The sequence below is a fragment of the Ochlerotatus camptorhynchus genome, unplaced genomic scaffold (genome assembly GCF_037179485.1).
Source record: "Ochlerotatus camptorhynchus isolate MF236.1 unplaced genomic scaffold, CSIRO-AGI_Acam_v1.1 ptg000351l, whole genome shotgun sequence".
Lineage (NCBI taxonomy): Eukaryota > Metazoa > Arthropoda > Insecta > Diptera > Culicidae > Ochlerotatus > Ochlerotatus camptorhynchus.
In genome coordinates, this window is record NW_027040839.1 from 96,289 (window position 1) to 113,293 (window position 17,005).

Genomic DNA, 17,005 nt, shown 5'->3' on the forward strand with positions numbered 1-17,005 from the left:
AACAGGGAAGAATAAAAGTGCTGACCAACCGTTTTTTTTTTCACTTACCGTGGGGATGTCATTTGTGGTTAGCCCCGGTTCCTTTCAAGTTGCCTCATTATATTTTACATTTACGGTGGATTTCAAATTGACGTTTCACAGTGATGTCCGATTTTTATTCGAATAATCGATTAATCCATTAACGAACCGAAAAATCAATTACTTTTAATCGGTTATATCATGTCAAGTAAGCATTAACTTCTCCAGAGGATCATCACCCATCGTTTTAAATATGTCTTGTACACTCACTGGTGGGAAAAATACAGTACAGCGAATGATTGGTGTGAATGTTTTGATAAAAAAAAACCCAAGAACGCCTTTGCATAAGAGAGGTATTGGATGAAAGGGACCGCGAAAGAAGACACTAAAATAGATAGTTCTTTCTTCGGACTATTTGATTTTTGCATTCTTCTTTGTGCTGACTTAGCTACCAAAAGACTGCTCTGCTGTCAGTGACTTGTTTACTTCCTAATCATTCGACTCTCACGATGAAGTGAATGTGTAGGCAGATTTCTGCAGTATTCATAAGAAAATCACTCATTGAACATTTACTGTTTTGCGCACTGATAAACACACGTCCAGGCTATCTATGGAAGACACCTATATGTAAGTATTTAAGTATTTCCGAGACCTTATGTTATTTGTTAAGTCCAATTTTATAATAGAAAGTTTCAGCTTGACAAGGAATCAATTGCATGAAATATCGAAAATTACAAAATATCAAACTGACACGTTTTAAAGTGGAAGATATATTCTACTTTTAAAATGCGTTTCGGTGTAATAACTTATTTTTTCCTTGGTTTGTTTTCCTTCGATCTTGTTTTCCGTGCTGAGCACCAATGCTACCGACGCCAGGGAGGCAGCTCCCACGCTGAAATGTATTTTCGTTATTTCTCTGAAAACCGTTTCGTAAAAATGAATATCGTACATACAACACATCTTTCATAAATGGTACGAAACATTCGTTTTTCTTGTCATCTGGCGCAATGTCAATATTACGCCTTATTCGTATAATATACAAATTCATCTTCATACAATCAAACCAACAACTGCGCTTATTGTCTTCTAAAGTGCTGATTGTGTGTTGGAGATGGAATTTTTTTTTTTAAATATTGTCGGTTTGACTAATACATGCAAGCTACCACAATAAATCAAATTACTAGTCACTGGTTTTATGTCAAAGAAAATAATACATGCAAGCAGCAGAAAAAGCAAACGAAATCGAATTACCGTTCCATGAGTGCTTCTTATTTGCCTTGAGCTTTACGATTTCTCGTAGCACAGATAGAACGATGAATTGGGTTCAATCCCAGCCGAGGTCGGCGGGACTTTTCTGAGGCATAAAAATCTCTGCACACTTAGGAATTATTATTTATTACACGAGACTTAATTCAGCTTTGACGTAAATCATGGAACGTAAATAAACATGGCATGTAAAATTAAGTGTCCTGAAACTGAAACATATGCAACTCGACTAAAAGTGCATTTGATTGAATTGATTTTCTCGTCCTTTTCAACTGATTCTTATGTCAAAGGGGCCGCTTGCATGTGTCGGTCTCAGGGCACTGAAATTTACATGTCTTTTTCGTAGTGTGTGGTCACGTCTTCCTTCGGAAGGGAAGTAAAGCCGTTGGTCCCGGCCCATGTGTGTTTGAATGGGTGCGATATCCTACACACTTAGAAAAATTCATGTAAATTTAGGTGCTCTGAGACTGACATATACGAGCGTCAATTTTGAAATAAAATTGAGCCATAATAGACGCGAAATTAAGCTCAATTAAACGTTCTTTTCGTCGAGTAACGAACTTTTCAGTCTCGGAGCACTTAATTTTACAGTACATGTTTGTTTACGTCTCATCCTTTACGTCAAAGATAAATTCCGTCACGTGTAAAATTAGGTATTTCTAAGTGTGTAAGCAGGTGTGGAAGCTGCCTTCCTTGCACATTCGTCTGCCGTCAATGGATGGCAATCGATGTCCATCGGTGATTGGCACTAGATTTCGGAACAGAGACCGACACTAAATAAAAAGAAAGAAGATAGAGTGATGGATAAAGCGCAGCTCTGACGATCGCAAGGTTCATTATTCGAGTCCGGTCTGAAGTATATTTTTATTTTTTGTCATGTTTATTCCTTCCAATCATGAAGTTAAGGCCTGTACTTGCCAAAAATTTATTTTAAGTCGGATTTTCTTGAAACTTTCAGGGAATGAACTAATATAAATAATAATAAATATAATATTTTTCGGTTTCCACAACCAACACTTGTGGCCCGCTGGTTGGGTGTAGCGATAGCGAGTGTGACAGTTCTAACGAAACTAGCTTCATACAATGTACAAATCCATTTCGTTGCAGAAAACAACGAATAAATTCGTAGAACAAACGAGCGATTTCGTTGTATAACCGAAATTTTATTTTCAGTGCACACCTACCTACCCTACCTATCGACCCATCAACTCATGAACCGGGGACCAACGGCTTTACTTTACTTGATCAGAGATGTTATGCCTCAAAACATCCCAGCGGCGCCGACTGGGATGAGAGGCGATCACGCTTACCACCACACCACAGGCGCCGCTTAGTGTAATAACTTCTTAATAAAGATAATTAACAACTTTTTTTTATAACGGCGCCGGTGGTGTAGTGGTAAGCGTGAATACCTCTCACCCCAGCAGGCTTGGGTTCAATCCCAGTCGGCGCCGCCGGGATGTTCTGAGGCATAACATCTCTGATCACGCCTTCCTTCGGATGGGAAGTAAAGCCGTTGGTCCCCGGTTCATGAGTTGATGGGTCGATAGGTAGGGTCCAGGTGTGGGAGCTGCCTTCCTGGCACGTCGGTAGCATTGGTGCTCAGCACGGAAAACAAGATCGACGGAAAAAACAAACCAAAGGAAAAAAAAATACTTTTTTTTTAAGGCTTTATTAAAGAGATTTTTAGCCTTAGGCATCCCTAAAATTAACAACTGAAGAAGCGCCAAGAAAAACGCTGACATAAATAAAACACATTTTTCCAGTTGGATCGTTATAAATTGAATTAATACATTACCATAAGCAACAATTATTTGCTCATGCACCAGAAAATACATTGAAGTCCAGCAATACAATGAACTCAGGGTGCCCACTTTCGAACATACTAACATTCTATAGGTGAGTTACGAAGGATTCACTATACCACTTAATGTCTGAGGATTAGACGTTTTTCACATCTGGTTTCTTCATTCCATCCTTGTCATATGCTCAGAGCAGATTATTGATTTAATTGTTCAACCTGCCCTAGGATATACGGCTCATGACAGCATCCATCATACATCCAACAATGAAGTGCTCTCACTTCTTCTCACAATAGTATAGAGAAAGATGGGGCAACAGTTCGATTGGAGATTTCGACTCTTCTACAAACAAAATCAATGCTACACGGCGAATGAGAATGACCCAAATTTGAGTTTAGTTAACTCATAAATCACATAAAGTGCAGGAACTCAGCAATGAGTAAATTTGCCTCATGTTTTCCCAGGTTTTTCCAGGCAAAAAAATCCGAATATGAGAAAGTAAAGATTGGATTCACTCAGTGTGTTGGTACTTTTCCTAGACTGAATAAGTTTTTCGTCAATTCCCTCCTTTTCCGGCAGTTTTTTGAGGTACAAAAGATGTTTGGAAGGTCATTTAGGCTACAATAGTTTATGATCGAAACGTGCACACTTCTACATGAAGTGAATCATTAAAATATGAGGAAAAGAAAAATAGCTGGCCATTCTCACGGTGCCAAAATCGAATGAAAATTACAAAAAGCGGGGTTACTCAGTGAATGAGTAAAATTCCTCGATTTTCCAGCAAAAAAAATTGAGATATTGCACTGAGTCTATAAGTATACTCTAATACTGAGTAAGATTTCAGTCAATTTCCTTACATTTAGGCAGCTTTTTCCTGGAAAAGCTAGGAAAATTTTAATCACTCAATGAGTAACCCCACTTTTTGTAATTTTTATTACGCGTTTTCCAGTACGTGTAAGATTATTTTTATTATTTTATTTATTTGATTTCAATCATGTTTGTAGGCTGTTTTTGTTACATTGATTATCTGTAGTTTTTAATAAGTTGACATATTTTAAATCTTCAGCTATTTGAATATTCAGAATAACTTTGAACATTCAGAACTTTGACCCCACTATCTTCTTACCGGCTCCTTTCAATCTACACTTCCTTCAGATTCCATTATCCATTTTATAATTAAACGCCAGGTTAAGCTTGAAATGGAATGGGAAAAAGCACTTGTTACGCCAATCAAGAAAAGTGAACTGCTAACTGATTAATTTTCTGGGATAGAGTCTCCATGGGATTTATGAATGCATAAGTTCCCACAAGCAAAGCATGTAATGGTGTGGTTTCCCGTTTACAGAAACTGTAATTTCATCAACCAGAAGTCAAGCCGATCTGACTATTTGATTCTATACACGCTTCGCTGCAGCAAACACTGTGTTTCTATTTTAATGTTGTACAATTAGTAGGTCGCTTGATTGATGTGACCACAAGAAAATGCAAAACTGTGCTACTTCAAATGTATTGTTCATAAATTTTGCTATGTTGCTAACAAATAGTGATTCATACTTGCCGAAGAAAGCATCCAGCAAAAAGGTGTGACCTATACTTCCAATCTTCGCATGTCGGTCTCATAGTCGTTTTTGCCAAAACTGAGTTTTTTTTAATACAAATGGTAGCTAATTCCTCACATTTTCATAATACTGGGTGAACTCATAAACTTTGTGAGCATGAGCATGAGCATTGAGCTTTGACGACCATACATTTCAGTAGTTGCTACTCCGTGATTGACCAGATTAAGCGAAATTTGCACAAAGAACCATGTTAATGGGGCTTGGGACTAGCAATCTATTCTCAGTGTACAAAATCCGGAGAATCCTTATTTTTGAGGTCAATAACGACGCCGTGGCGTGCCGGCCACGTCCTTACGGTCTTAGGGGAGAGGAAGAATTGTTATTCAAACAACCGTTGTTACTAGAGACCGAGTATACCTCTGCATCTCCACGGTTGCCACGGGAAGGACGTTTTTGTTAGTGTGAAGGGTAAGTTAGATCTGGATTCGCATTGGGAAGTAATTCGATCTTTTAAAGCCTGTTAAGCAAATGACGCCGTGGGTTCTAACCCACGGTCTTCTGCTCAGGAAGCTCAAACGGTCGCTCTTACATCACAACAAGCTACGACCGATGATCGTTCATTATCGGTTACAAGAAGCTATTACAATGAAATGAAATCCTCCAAAGTAGTTAACAATGTCTTCCAAACCAGATCAGGCGTGGTCTAAATATACTTATTACTTTTCTGAATAGTTTCTCAAATTTCTGTTATTAACAATTTTCTACAATAGTGGCCTGGATAACAGATTAACTCAGATGTAATGAGGATTGGGTTTTAAACCATGATCTTCTACTCATTAAGCATAACCGGTTGCTCTACTGCCACCGTACATCTTACATTACAACAATCTACGACCAACTTAACAAAAAGCTATTCAAATGAAACGACGTCTCTGAAAGCAGCCAACAATGTCTTCCAAACTAGATCACGCATACACCCTTTCCGAAACACATGGTTCAACTATTGGTTATTAACTGTGCTTTATGCTCTCGGAACCCAACGATGGCAATTTATTATATTGTGGGAGAGCATGGGATTAAACCCATGATATTCTGCTCATTAAGCAAAACCGATCCCTCCAGGGCTACCTAAAACCACAACACTCCACGGCATACGCGATATAGTTTTAGCGGCTGGTGGTTAATTTTAAACGGTGGTTATTTTTACTAACGGTACAACCCACGACGACTACGACGGCGATTACGACAGCGACTATGACAGCGAATACGACGGCACTTACGACGACGACAACAGCGAATTTGTAACTTACCATTTGTCTAGGATGTAACACCTTTGCCCGGCATCTCCACTTGACCTTCATGCCTGTTTGCAAAAATATCTAATTGTAGGTAGTGATGAAAACGTCGCTAGAACTATTCCACAACCGCAGTCAGTTTATGAGCAACAAGAGGGACGCACATTTTTGCCTGTGGACTTGGAGACATACTTCAAGTCCCCGCGTACATCGTACGGGCTAGGCAAAAATGTGCGTCTATCTTGAAAACTGTCGCTTTAATGGCCCTTCGCTCATTTTCAACTTCTATTCAATTTTCATACTGCCGTACTCTAACGGAACTATCCACCTACCCTCTTCTAAAGATCATTCTCTAGCTAATAAATCATCACACTAAAGCTTCATGTTAGCATTTCCAACCAACTCTGAAAATCGTTAACTTCGCGTATGAAGTAACATAAAAAACACTTTGAATCTAATTGTAATTACCTTTGTTGTAATACTTCCTTCAACGAAAACAAATTTTCTTGCCTTGCCATGGTCATCTGGGAGGAGGTTCGCGTCTAGTGCTTACCCCAGGAACCGTTCACGGCCACCAGCCACCGCCCGTCCAGTCTTGAGCGTATCCCTCTCTGAAAATTTCCACTCATTCGGATGAAACACGAGCCAGCACTTTTGATTTTAAATTTATATGGGGATATTGGTTGAAATGAATGGAGAAATAATATTCCTTTACTCTTTCGCGGTTTGTTTTTCACAGACCAATACTCACGCTCGTGTCTTTTGGTGCGATAACCACTCTCTGAAGAGGGGGCGACCCCGGCGTAGTGGTTAGCATCCATACCTCACACTAAAGTCACGAGTTCAAATCTCACCCCCGGACAAGTCACGAATGACCCAAGAGCGTTAAAGTGACTATAAAAAAACAACAACAACAAAAACAACACTCTCTGAATGTTTCAGCTGTTTTTGACTTAACACGGGCTGGCGCTTTTGATTTAATGTTGTTGTTTATTGATTAATTTGATAAGGCTCAAACGAATTAACTTTACAGAGCCGAGAATTCTTGGTCACTATACAATACATCTTAAAACTATAGTCAAAAGGTACAACACAATAAACACTTTATCTTCCGCTATCCAAAAAGCCTCCTCCATCAGAACTGGAGCCGCTTCCAGTGGTTTCTTTGTATGGCTGTTACGCCAACGAGGGTCAGAGCGCTTCCATTGCAGCAATTGACGCAAAACGTAGTCAGCACTCACACACGCATCACTAAACGGTTGCTTTCCAAAGTCGACGACGCATCGACCGAAAGAACTGCTGATGAAGAACAATGAGGAGGACCACACAATGGTTGCTGCCGAGATAACAGACGATCGCGTGGCACACATCGAGAGTGGCCTGCTTTTGTCGACAGCCGAGTGAACACTGATGGTTTAATGTTCATATAGGAGATTTGGTTGAAGTTTTCATATACAAAATGCTCATATACATTCAAAAGCGAATACCACAATAAAACTAACTGGACTTATGATGCAATCTTCAGCAAAGTTGTTACTCATGAACCGAACTACATGTTTTGAAAATCTGAATCAAATCGAGAATAAGGAAACTTTTTTATGATCGATGGAGTGTAGGAGTGCCCTTTCTTCATGTATTTTTTTTTCCAAATTCGCCATACAAAATTCAAACTAAAAGCGCCAGCTCATCTTAGAACCAAATGAGCTAAAACTTTCAGAGAATGGTTTTCTCACCTAAAGGCACAAATCTAGAGGTTGGCCCGTGGAAAATTAGAACTTTTATTTTTGTGGGCCAGTCTAACGGACATGCAAAGAGCGGCAGTATAGTGTGTGTGTCCGTTTTATAAAGTGAACAGTCCTTGCTGGAGGTTCATATGCACACTGAAAAAAGTTTTCATATAGTTTCCATTGGGAACGCACATGATATTTTTTCCAATAACGAAATTAATTATGTTTACCTGAAATTCACATAACATTCATATGATCACATGAATTCTATGTGATAAATCACATAAACTTCATTGGACACATAAGGTTTATGTGATTTTGTGGTGCGATTCCCATGTATGAGATCACATGAAAGTTAACCGAAATTCTAATGGATATTTTCCATCGGAAATGTGATTTATTTTTTGAGTGCACAGTCTTTTAAACTTTTTCCGATACAACAAGCAGCTGCAGCTGTTTTCTCGGTGTGCATCACGGGTTCATAGTGCCGGTATATGCGATTGTCCCGAGTGCTTTGTTCACTTCCTGCACGGTCGGTCGGTGAAGTAAATTTAATTTGATGATTACTAGAATCAAGAACACTGTCCTTGTGCGGGTGCAATAGTAAATTAATTCAACACTGTTGTTACTTAATGCATAAAGCGCAGACTTGTTCCAACTTAAATTTGATGACTAGGGCTTTCTCCGCTGATATCCGAGAGCTTGCTTCCATTTCAGCAGAATTGGCGTCCAGGGTATTGACGAAATTGGAAATTTCACCCACGGATGGAGTCACACTTCCAATTTTTTGAAGGTGACGGTATTCTTGACCTCAAATCATCGTTAAACTGATTTGTATTAAGTTATAATGAATTCCGAATGTTCTTTGGATGATGCTAAACTTTTCAAGGTGAGGCCAATATTTAGTAGTGGAATGTAAGTAACGACACAGTAGGAAAGACGAATATTTAACATGAATGAACATCTGAATTTAGTTTATGTTAACAGGCTGTCTCATGAAGAATTAAAAACTTTATTCTACGAAGATTTTTTTTATATTTAACCAGCAAATGTCAAGTTGTAATACTTTTCCAAACTATTACATTCAAGGGCTCTTTACAATATTATTCAGCTCAGAAGGGGGGGGGGGTTAGTCTAGCAACGCGTTATACACGCCATAGATACAAGATTAGATAAGAGGCGGTGGGGCTTGGGGAGTATTCAAAAGTCAGCTTTTTGTTTTACGTTATATTTGATCGGGCCCCAAATCAGAGGGCATCACACTAGTTCGTATCCTACATATGCCATGTAGGTATGCAATAAAATTGTTCATTTGACTTATTTGCCTTTCGCTTTGCGAGTAAATATGATAAGTTACCCTGGCACACCAGAGCAATAAAATGCATTGCATCCCGCTCAATTATCATACTAACAATGTTTTCCACTCTGCTTTTTCATCCTTCCCTTGCAGGTTAAAGCTAGGCGAAAAGTTGCCATCACCGTGCTGGCGTTTGTCGTTATATTCGGGATCTGCTTCCTGCCGTCGCATCTCTTCATGCTGTGGTTTTACTACAAGTAAGTTCATAGTTTATACCCGGTAGCGGTTGGTGTACCGCCTTTCTCACTGCTACACTTTTTGTCGAATTATTTTTTGCTACGTCCCTACTCGGTACATATTTCCTCCGGGGAACGTGTGACGGAAAGTGTTTTATTGCTCAGTTTTGGACAAGTTGAGTAATGACTGTTGAAGTTGTCAGAACAACGAATCCCATCTCTGCAGCAACAGATTGTCAATTTTCGGCGCAGAGTGTACCTAGAAATCCTTACACTATTTGCCTACCTACAGAAGTGCGATGAGCATGTTCTTCAATTAATGAATTTAGGAATCTGAAGTGGAAGAAAACAGGCATTTGCTTTCTGATTTCTGCCACGAAAAACAACATCGCATGTTTTAATAGCACATTCTGTAATGCTCCACTTTTATAAATAGGACAAATAGATAATAATAATAATAATAATAATAATAATAATAATAATAATAATAAACTCTAGCTTTTAGATTCATAAGGGCCTAACTGCGAGGATTGATTATCTTCAAAGAATTTCGCTTTTGTTAGAATCTAAACTGGATTAACTTTTCTCGGAGCAGTGGTTGTTGCTTTTGCATGTTCGAAACCAGCTCAATTGCTGCTTGGTTTTTCTGTTTAGATTTTAGTGTTGATGAAGCTGCAGACCCATTTTGGAAGAATGAAAAATTCAACACGACCATTAAAAATTTATTGTTCTTAGTCTCCCATAGGCTACGCCAAGAAGATACAGATTTTGAAATTTGAATTAGAATTGATTTCAATAAAACCAATTTACCTGAAATTCACAGCAGCCTAACCAACATATATTGGCAAAAATGTTTAAAAGAAGAAGAAAAAACATCAACAAGGCTGTCATTGATGAACTCTTTCCAAAACAAAAATGAGAATAGTGACAAGCTTTACACATCCAGTATGGTATACACATGAAATTAAAAACCTCAAAAACAGGAAGCAAATAGCACACAAGACGTAACTCAAAAGTTTACAAAATATAAGAAATACATTTAAATTTCCAGAGCACTTGATACAAAAATATTTTTAGCATATGGCAGTTAACTCAAAAGTAGAGAAAAAAAAAACCCGAATTTATCCACCTATGGTGTGATCAGACCCTTCTTACTTATTCAAGTTTATTTATTTTATTGTCATTATCAGTGACCAAGCCCCCCACCCCCGTGTCATCCAGTGACGCTACGCCACTGCCTGGGGGTACCCGGAATATATCCGGGTGTAGTCTATTTGGTGAGGCTACCAATCACCTTATCATCGTATTTTAATGTGATTTAATGGGTTTTAATTCAATTCATATTCAAGCAACTTCCCCGGGGTACCCGGAACATGTCCAAGTGTGTCCAATGTGGTCTGGAACACTTAACACGACTTGCATTGATCTTATTTTTGAATTCTGTAGTAATTTGATGTGTCGCATGATGTTTTTGATACGTTTTCCGTTAAATCCAGCGTGAAGGCCCATATTCACCGGAGCTTATTCCAGCCATATCTCCGGAACCGGTTCACCGATTCCAAAACCGTTTAGTAGCGTTCAATGGGACTCCAAGACCTATCATTTGGCGCCAAGTTTGTCCAAATCGGTTGAGCGGTTGCTGAGAAACGTGAGCGCATTCATTTCGTTACATACACACACACACATACACACATACACACGTACACACACACACACACAGACATGTTCCGATCTCGTCGAGCTGAGTCGAATGGTATATGACACTCGGCCCTCCGGGCCTCGAATCGATAGTCGGTTTTCCAAGTGATATCTATACCCTTCTTTGTAAGAAGGGTAAAAAATAAAATTCAAAACATTAATATGAAATTCGATGATGTTCTCGATTTAAATTATTTTTCCAACCTGCCTGAATACAAAAATGATGTATCAGTTAAAAATATAACTGTTCAAGAAATTTGAAGCTGTTGATGCCGGCAAAGGACCTGGCTTTGGCGGTTCTCCATTAGTTTAGAAGAAATCATTTTAAATCTTAATATTAAAATCTGGCAGACGGTCAAATATTAAAAATGGCAATGGCAAGAGGCAATGCTGTTCAAACATTATACGCTGACTTAAGCAAAGCCTTTGTCTGAGTCCTGCTTCGAACCCCTTCGGATACGGTTGTGTTGTAAATTTGCTCTCTGTTATGTGCGTGCGTTTGCTTTCATAGTTTTCGAGTACTTTTGTCTGATTATCGTTGGCATTATACGTGTGTGATTGGTGGAAGATTTAGAGAAAGAAAGAAAACGTGTTTGTAAGCATCAGAAGAGATGTTGTCATCTACGTTGTTTGTTTTTTTATCGCTTGTGCTACCGGAACAGAAATTTGAGGCATCGCGAGGGATTGTAAAACATAATATATATTTACTAAATACGCACAGGGCATCGTCTGCTGACCGTTGCCGCGGGTATATCGTGGGAGTACCAGGTACCCGGTTCAAGCTTTAGTTGGCGGTGGTGGCTCTTCTTGACCTTCTACCCCCTGAGTAGTTAGTGTGAATAAGGGCGTCTATGTGATGCTTTGCTGTACCTGTTGTGGACATCTAGTACATCCTGTTCCCTTAACTTGTTGAGGACACCCTGTCTTGCCTCAAAAGTTACCCTTTTTAAAGTTCTTCACAACATAAAGGGCACCATTGAAGATACATAATTTTTCAAGCCATAAAATAAAACCACTGGATAACTGTTCAAACGACAGTTTTAACGTGTGAAAAACAGTGTCTCTTAAATTCTGTAAGTGTTGCTGAACGTTGTATATGTCTAGGCAACGAATTCAACCATTTATTCCTTTTAAATACAATGAATTCTGTGAAGTACTAGAAAAAAAAATTTGATGTTCTTATTTCATACGTTTGTACTAGTATTGTATATATGAAAGTCACTTCCTCTTTCAATCTGATCACACAAATATCGAGGCAGCAAACCGTTAAAATTAAAATGAACACCATAGTCAAATATACAATTCTTTGCTTCACCGATAACCTTTTTAAAGCGTCTAGCATCAAAGTTGAGACAGTGAATTTATTACAACAAATTATCATACGCATTTACACTGCAAGTGCTGTAAGCTCGATATTAGTGTTTCATTGGCAAGAAATAAAATGGAAGAGCGAAGGTCTAGATGAAGAGAGATGATTGATTTGTATAGCTATATTTGACTGGCAGTAGTTAAATTGTTTTAAGTCGACATAGAATTCCATATTTCTTGGTAATTTTCTTGATGACATTGTCAATGTGAAGGTTCAACTCAACTTCGTCATTAATAATCACACCGAGATATTTAATCTCCCGAACGCAATCAAAAATCTCCTTATCAATTACAACAGAGACGTTCTCAATTACTCAATTCCGCGAAATTACCATAAATTTAGTTTTACTTGTATTCAATTTCAACTGCTTGTACAACGATCTACTTAGAGAACGCAAATCTTCATTCAAGTGTAAAACAGCATCATATAAATCCTTAGCTGCAATGAATAACACAGTATCATCTGCAAAAAATTAACATAACATAATAAATAAAAGGGGCCCTAATACACTTCCCTGGGGCACTCCAAGGTTATTCCCTCACGGGAAACAGAGTCATTAAAAACAGTCCGTTGAGTTCTGTCAGACAAATAGCTCTCAAACCATTTATTTGCAGTAATTCCAAAGTGCTTGATTGATTTTAACAATAGGGGCCTAGAAATTGTTTCAAAAGCACGTTTTGGATCCAGGCTAGACAAATGATATATTAGGTGAAAAAACCGTAGCCGTGATGTTAGAGTGAACCGAAAAAATATTAATTGTTGTCGGCAATATAGTTGTGCCTGGCTTAGAAATGGTTAACATATTTGTTTACAAACAGTCTCAACATTTTGAAATTTTTGACAATATTGCTTGATATAGTTTTCTTAATCAAAGTTCTAAATTTGGCCATAATAGGGTAATTTTTTTAACTGCATTAATATTCAATTAATATTTTCATGCAAACTTTAAAGTAAGCATAGCATAGCAAAGCGATTGTACAAATCGTGAGCGGCTATATAATGGTTAACAAATACGTTTTGCAGAAAATATCGTGTATTGACGCAGACAAAACACTTGGGATTAGTGATTTTCCCCACCAAAAAATAAAATCTACAAAACATTCATCTGGCCACATCCTTACAATCGCAGGGGAAGGGATGGAAAGTAAATCTTACATCTACTTAAGAAGATGCAGGGTACCCATAATACCTTCATAGATGTCACAGAAAGGGATAAGGGTTGTGTTAGTTGGAGTGTAAATGATTAGGAAACTCTATTCATCAATATAGAGCATTTGATAAATCAGTAACAAAAAGGAATATAAATAGATAAAATGAAAAGATCTCACCCAAATGGCCTAATGACTTTGCAGCGTCATGTTTACGGAAATGCTTTATTTAATTTTCCTTGAACCACCGCAACCACTGATAACGCTGTTCTAACTTATTCATTTGTTCTACTCGTACGCACAAAAGATCGCACTCCACGCATAATCAACGTCATACATAAATGAACCAACCGGTGAAAATTTAGACACTACAAGGATAATCTTGATTGCGGCTTCTTTGTTATAAAAAAAAGTATCATATAATGAAAAAGTTATACCCTTGCCTAAAGATTCTGAACGCTAGAAGTGTTCTTCTGTAGTGTAGTATACAAACATTTAGGTACCGGTATTTCTATGCATTAAGCAGTTGATAATTCAAATTATCGATCGGTTTTTATTCTTTCCAGCCCTAACTCCCAGGAAAACTACAATCACTTCTGGCATGTACTGCGGATAGCCGGATTTTGCTTATCATTTGCTAATAGTTGTGCTAACCCTGTCGCACTCTATTGCGTGAGCGGTGCCTTTCGCAAGCATTTTAACAGGTAAGTGTGAAAAAATAATGTTGAATTTATTGTCATCGTATCCATTGTGGATTGCCAATATCCATAAACGATTATTATCCTATCGGCCAACCGCAGAATGGTAACGCAAATATATGTATAACCTTCCTCCATCAATTGCATTAGATGCCTTCTCGGTGTTGCCTTCAGGAGCAGTTCCACGCCATCTGACGAATCGATTTTATTTTTTCCTCTCCGAATTCCATGAAACATTCCATAATTGTTCATTAAGGGCAAAAAACCAAGTTTATACTGGAATTCGGCAATTTTGACTAACACCTATTTAAAAAAAATCGTATTCGATATTTTCAATAAATCATAGCTCAAAAGCGCCTCATCTTATCGAAATGGCGTCTGAGACAAAGTTGTAGGAAATTGGACTGCGTTACAGAAAAAAAAATTAAAAAATAAATTTAAAAAAAAAACTTATTGAAAAGCCAAAATGGACGAATTCCAACACAAACTTGGTTCATTGCCCATAGCGAATAATTATTCCCAGTTTTATGGGGTTCTGAGAGGTAAAATCTAACATTTGTTTATTACTTCGCTATTTGACCTGGAACTGAGCTTGTAACCACACCTAGTGTATGTTTAATTTCAACAGATCTGTCCGACAATAAATTTAATCCTCACTAATTGGAATGCAGAACGTGACATCCGCTATCCTTGTTTCATCCATCCGAAAAAAGGTACCTGCTGTGCGAGGGGTCTTCCAGTGCCCGCCGACGTCGAGGCGATAACCTGGGCCATCGGGACACATCCATGACGAGCACCATGTCCAGGCGATACCCCAGCAAACGGATAGGAGCGCAGTCGGTGCGAGTGTAAGTACTCGGTGTTGTATTTCACACTCATTAATTTAAGTTGGAGTTATAAATTTATTTACCAACTATTGAATGGAACGATTGCGAAATAATCTAATTGCAATCACCGGAAATATCACGTTCCGGCACATATGGCACGCAATTCTGTGTAGCTTCTGAAGAAATTGTTGCTTAGCAAAAGCATGGCGTCATGGGAATACTAATTGGCATTGCAGTGGGTTTCATTTGCACCCTAGTTTTGAATCCTACTTAGGGTGCCAAATTACATTCATATTAATTTCAATTTTGCAAGAACAAATTGTCCTTCGTTTTTAGTGGCTGGTGACATAAAAGTTCCTTTATGTATTTAACGTCGGTCTCTGTTCCGCAATCTAGTGCCAATCACCGACGGACATCGATTGCCATCCATTGACGGCAATCGAATGTGCAGGAAGGCAGCTTCCACACCTGCGTAGGATATCGCACCTACACATGGGCCGGGACCAACGGCTTTACTTCCCTTCCGAAGGAAGACGTGACCAGAGATTTTTATGCCTCAGAAAAATCCCACCGACCTCGGCTGGGATTGAAGCCAGACCCATGTGTTAGAAGACATAAAAGTTGATTGAAAATAAAAATTGCTTCTTTTTACGGAAGAAAAAGTTGATAAGGGTGGTCCCCACGTAAATTAAAATAATGATGTAAATATGATTCCAATATTCAGCCACGTTGTAAGGAAAATATATGATCAAGCAACTTCACTGAAAACACCGCTTGTCTTGCTCTTTGTGGGCCATGGTACTTTTCAGTTTTCCATTATGGTCTATCTAAAATAAAAATGTTCTTTTGATTTTCTTGTTTTAATTTGGAAGAAAACGTCTTGAATGTAGAATGTAGAATGATTTTATTGTATTACTTCCCTTCATATAATAATTCATGAGTGGGCATGTAGCATGAGGGATTTGGATAATAGTAGATCTTGTTTAAGCCAATTTCTGGTGACTTTCCCTGGGGTGTCCAAGACATGTTTGAGTGTGGTCAATGGGTACTTAATATAACCTCCAATAATAATTTAAATGCTAAACATTGAATTTCAAGTAGAGCGTCCTTCCAGGGAAATCACTGAACGAAAACCCCGGAATTTTTTTCTTGGTCCCATGGTTTCCCAAAAATTTAGCTTAAATAGATTTCAACGCAAAATTTAGAATTAATCTCAATTCAAAACTATCGCAATCATTCACAATTCAAAGCTTTCGTTAGTGTCAACACCGCAGGGCAGCAAACCCAACACAACGGTGTGCGTAGCTGCGGTTGGCGTACCTAATGTTATTGCCGTTTCGTACCGTTGTCAGAAGTGAAGAAAGGGAAGAGAAAAAAAACAAAACCAAAACAAACCAAACACAATTTATAAATGGACATTGCTAGCAGATAGAAATTGTTAGCAGATAAAGTGAAATTATAGAGGAATTCAAGGAATATTTCGGATCATAAAGTTCGTCTATACTGTGCATCTGGTTCACCTTCAGCGTCCCGAACATAGAAGGAAATTATAATTGTAAGTAGTTCTAGCAGGTACCTGGAAAAGAAAAACATTAACACAAAATAATTCATTAGTGGAACAGGCGTATAGGAAAGCTAGCGACGATTTGAACGGGAGAATTCGTGGTAAATAGAAGGAAGAGCTAGAACGAGGAAACGGTTGTGTAGCGCACAAAAGTAGAATTAGACCACAAGTTCGGAATCAAATTTATCGGATTTAATTTTCTAATAAAATCTTAATATTACAGTTTGAGCTGCCACAAAAAAAGAGGCTGCTACAAAAATTTTGGTTTGGTATCCGAACATTCTCAAAAAGAAGTGTACGAGAATCGGATAAACCTCAAAGCGCTATGGCCAATCCTGCTCCACCCGTTCTGAACCTCACGGAGACTCCTTGTGCGTCGTGCGATGAAGTTTTGACCGAAAATGAGGAGATGATCGGTTGTGATGGTTGCCAACGTTGGTACCATATCCGTTGCGTCGGGATTACTGATGCGAAGAAGGAAGGTACGTGGTACTGTACCGA

At 38.4% G+C, this 17,005-nt stretch overlaps 1 protein-coding gene across 1 annotated transcript in view; it reads left to right on the forward strand.

Annotated features, from left to right (window-relative positions):
• LOC135709133 (neuropeptide CCHamide-1 receptor-like) overlaps positions 1-17,005 on the forward strand; it is a 78,615-nt gene that overhangs the window by 45,745 nt on the left and 15,865 nt on the right. The window contains exons 5-7 of the mRNA XM_065231337.1: positions 9,118-9,221; positions 13,982-14,119; positions 14,827-14,961. Coding sequence (XP_065087409.1) covers positions 9,118-9,221; positions 13,982-14,119; positions 14,827-14,961 — 377 coding nt within the window. The remainder of the gene's footprint in view (positions 1-9,117; positions 9,222-13,981; positions 14,120-14,826; positions 14,962-17,005) is intronic.